Source organism: Austrofundulus limnaeus, unplaced genomic scaffold (genome assembly GCF_001266775.1).
Source record: "Austrofundulus limnaeus strain Quisiro unplaced genomic scaffold, Austrofundulus_limnaeus-1.0 Scaffold45, whole genome shotgun sequence".
NCBI lineage: Eukaryota > Metazoa > Chordata > Actinopteri > Cyprinodontiformes > Rivulidae > Austrofundulus > Austrofundulus limnaeus.
Genome location: NW_013952447.1, coordinates 913,206 through 917,447, shown reverse-complemented (window position 1 = coordinate 917,447; position 4,242 = coordinate 913,206). Strand labels below are relative to the sequence as shown.

Here is a 4,242-nt window from a genome sequence, read left to right as displayed (position 1 = left end):
TATATATATATCTCACATACTTTTTTAGCACTCATTGACTAATTACAGCTTTATTTTAAATGGCAATGTTTTTTCCTATAATAATCCATAGTTGGGCTGAACACAGTAAAGTATGCTTTAAATGGTCTACAAGTTGCTGATTTACCTTGATTGGAGAAGCTTAGATAAAAAAAGAGGCAGTTTTGCACATATTGTTTCCTTGACTCGCTCTCAGCTTGTAGCTTGGACAGCCAGAGGCTGTCCACAATCTTCCAGCTGTAGCCTCTGAAGCACAACTCACAGGCCAAATGAACCAAAGCACAATTACTTTAGCAAAAAGCTGTCATGACTTAAGAAAGGAAAAAGCTTGTGGGTGTTCAAAAAACACTCATGATTTTAGTTTTTTCTTAGGACAAGTATCGGGAGACAAGAGTTTCTGAACATTGAAAGGTTTTATAGAAAAAAAAATACTTTTTTCAGCGATTTAGCAAACTGAAGCTACACTTAAAATACAATGTTAAAATTAAATGCATACTGCTCCATTGGATATTCTCAATATAAAACTGCAGCAAATAATGACAGGATACTGGCATTAAAATAACAGCAGGCATGCTTCCAGTGAAAGCCATCCAGATTTATCTGAGACACACTTTGGTACCAGACTACTGTATCAGGAATCAAAACCTTCTGATCTCTGTTACTGATAGGAGGAGTGCAGCTCTGTCCAATCACAGTAAGTTTTCTCCTGACTGCCAAATGACAAGGATGGGATGCTGTCAATCCCAGATACAACAAAGCAGGTGCTCTTTTATTTTTTATAGCATGTTGCATTTTTGATTGTGAATAGGGATTTCATGCCTGCAGACAACTGGGTTTTTATCACGGGGCTGGGCGAAGTTTGTTTTTGTTTGTTTGATTTGTTTTCAGAGTTTTTTTTTCTTATGATGTTTTTTTTTCCTCAAAAACCACCCTAAGAAAATAAATTGTGGGTTTAAAAAAATAAATCTTTGCTGTGTAAAACTAAAGACCCACGAGCTGAAGTTGTAAAAAATAAAATAAAATAAAAAGACATTCCTGTTTGATGTTTTTTTTTTTTATTATTTCAGGTTGGGGTACTTTAAAAGACATATTATTTCTAGTGAACAAAAATAATAATATTTTCTATATCAATATGTAAGGTGCTTGATTATTCCCCTCAGGAACAGTAGTTGCCATACATTTAAAGGACACGTATAGGGTCTTTATCCTGTATTATGTAGTTATTAGCTTGATTCTTCCCGATTCCAAAAAACTGAGATCACTATGGCTGCTGTTGCAGAGACAGTTAGAAAATTGATGTTAACATGAAAAACACATAACCATTGTTTTTGTCTTATAACATTAAATCAGAGTACACATTTCCTGTTTCATGTCATTTAAGAAAAGTATTACTATTTGTTATCTGCCAAGAATGAGCCTTCTCAAATTGATTAAAAGGCATATAAGTCTTAATATATGTAAACTTGGGACTTTGAAGTAAGCAAAAAATAACATTCATAATTTAATAAAAATAAATGGTTTTGAGAATCCTAGCTGACCTAAAACTGGAAAGGTTTAGTCTAACCTCATGTCAGACAGTAGGTGAATAAATGGTTGTGTATCTTTTTTATATAATCTGTAAACACCTGGTTTCAACAGTAAGACACCAACTTATTTTACTGCAGAAATAMTACTTACTTCTGTATATGTGTTCCATATATCTTCTGTTTACAAAACAGTAGCCTTTTGAAGAAATGTATTTTGTAAAGTTTTTTTTTTTCAACAGAACTGGGGGAACAAATAAAAAAGATGGATTTTGGGTTGCACGCGGTCCTTGTGACCTGTTGAATCACCCATTAGCAAACTGCAGAGGCCTTTGGGCGAAAGATAAAAAATTAAACTGTTGTGTGTGTTTTTTTCATTATATTGACTTTATTTTTTTTAAAAAAGCTGCTTTAAAGCTGACCTACATTTTCAAAGTGGTGGATGAGGTGCTCAACTWCTCAGTCTTCCAAGGGCAGTTCTTCACAAACTCTGGTCCCTTCACTGTTACTGCAGCTCATTGTCTTACTTGAAAAAAATACAGTTCCCTTTTTCAGATTATTAGGCTTTTTTTAGTTTATACCTTAGAATGATTAGTTTGRAGTGCAAGAGTTCACAAGTATCATGCATTTTCTTTTATTAAAGTAATAATTAACCAATATTAACAAAAGGATGCTTGCTGACTCAATTTAGTAATGTTTTATTTTAATTAGGAACTGAAAAACCAGACCACTTAAACTCTTCTAATCTAAATTGCTTGTAATAATTGGCATCAAGTGGCTAAACAGCCACCTCATCATACCCTTCCTTAACAAGACTGTAAACTGACAGTATATATGTACAGGGAAAGTGAAAATAATGGTTCACCAGGTTGATATAAGAATGTTATTAGGATTTTTCCTTATCTGCTACAATTGGTTGGTAAAGTCATTAAGTATGATACAAAACAAAGCCATATATAAAGAGCACCTACAGCTTTAAATGTGACAGCTAATTTGACTTACTGCTCACAAAATGGCTGTTTTGGGAAAGTGAAAATAAAAATGCAATGAGGACATGAATAGCCTATTCTAACTTGCCATAGAAAAAGCTACATTTATTTCTAAATAATGATCAGTAAGCAATATGAAACACTGCATGTCAGTTTTGACCAAGTTTGACACATAAACATGCTGTGTCTACACACACGTTATACCAACAGATATATAAAAAACTCTTTATTTCTAATAAGTGTATTATAGTGTAGATTTGCAGAAAAACAGGTGAACTAACAGCGTAAAAATGACTAGAATGGGAATAAAAGTCATGTAAGTGATGTCAAACGCATGCCCACACAAACAAGCCTGGTGACAAATAACAAATGAGTATTAAGTGGTTAAAGAGCAAACTCACATTGTTCATGTACTCGCTCAACAAGTCTTGAAGGGCCTGTCGAACCGCGTTGCACTCAGCCACAATGCGTTCACGGCGGTCATCACGTGTGCACGAGGAGTCGGCCATCAGCGCGGCACCACTGATGATGCTCTCTAAGCGCTCCTCCAAAGAGGGCCTGAAACGAGCCTCGCTGAATGTCAGTGGATCCAGGATGATCTTGTTCTGTAGGACAAAGAGACAAGGATTAGGTCAGGGCRGTGATATTAGCCGAGCTGGCCCTCCAGCTTGGTTACTGGAGGACCAAACTGTAATCGTATCTTGTGAGCTGTAATTCCATTTTATTTTTACTGACTAAAAAAAAAGTGTGTCAAGTGTTTTGGGAGAGTAATGCAGCATTTAAATATGGCAAGAGTTTGCCTGGAGGGGGTAATCTGTCAAAACAGATTAACAACTCTTATCTGCTGACTACATTCAAAAAGATGCAAGTAGCCTGCTCGCCAGCCAGTGAACTGTAGCGTAATGACCAAACACTTGTTAAGATAGCACAAAATGCCCAAAGAAGATTCAACAATTTACTCTTTTTCCCCACACAATCTTACTCCTCAACTCAAATAGCAATCACAAAATCACAAACAAACTGCACCAAAAGACAGACTTTAAAATACCATGTTCATGCAACACATGTGTAAGCAAAATCAATGTAAACATCTGCACAACAGTGCCCTGCATCCTATTTAAACGTTACTGTGTCCATATTGGAATTTACAGGCAATGGGTTTTGACAWCCTGCAGCCTAATACAACGTTTAGCACCAGTTTAGAAAAGTGGTTTGTGTTCTAAAAAAGCAAAAACAGTCATTCTGTTTTTGTACAAAAATACATGGAAAAAAAATGTTGACCTTCCTACATGTATTAAAAAAAAGTATAGGTATAAGATTTAAAAGAAGTCATTTAAACTGGTGCAAAAATAAGTTTCAGGTGGCTTTGAGCACAATGAAAAATCAATAAATGTTTGTTCGTAATTTTAAAACTAATTTATTATGACAGACTTCAACTGTAAATTCGAATGAGGATGAATCACTAAGACTAAGACAATGACAGTAAGCCACAATGACTAAGAGGCAAATCTGGGTCTGTGTACTGAGGGTCAAACGAGGGGTAACTTGACTTGAAGATGATGCATTTAAAATGAAACTCCACTAAAAACTTCTCAGGGTGTAAAACTTTCACTTAACCTTCCGGGCTGTTTGAGACGAATGATGAAGAATAGCGACTGTTATATTACTCTGCAACTCTTTGCTATTAAATACATTTTCATGCTATATATATA

General features: G+C 35.2%; 1 protein-coding gene across 2 annotated transcripts in view; it reads right to left on the bottom strand.

Annotated features, from left to right (window-relative positions):
- ctnna2 (catenin (cadherin-associated protein), alpha 2) overlaps window positions 1-4,242 on the bottom strand; it is a 286,505-nt gene that overhangs the window by 213,843 nt on the left and 68,420 nt on the right. For both annotated transcript variants that reach the window (XM_014007866.1, XM_014007865.1), the window contains exon 7: window positions 2,932-3,135. In XM_014007866.1, the coding sequence (XP_013863320.1) occupies window positions 2,932-3,135 (204 nt within the window). The remainder of the gene's footprint in view (window positions 1-2,931; window positions 3,136-4,242) is intronic.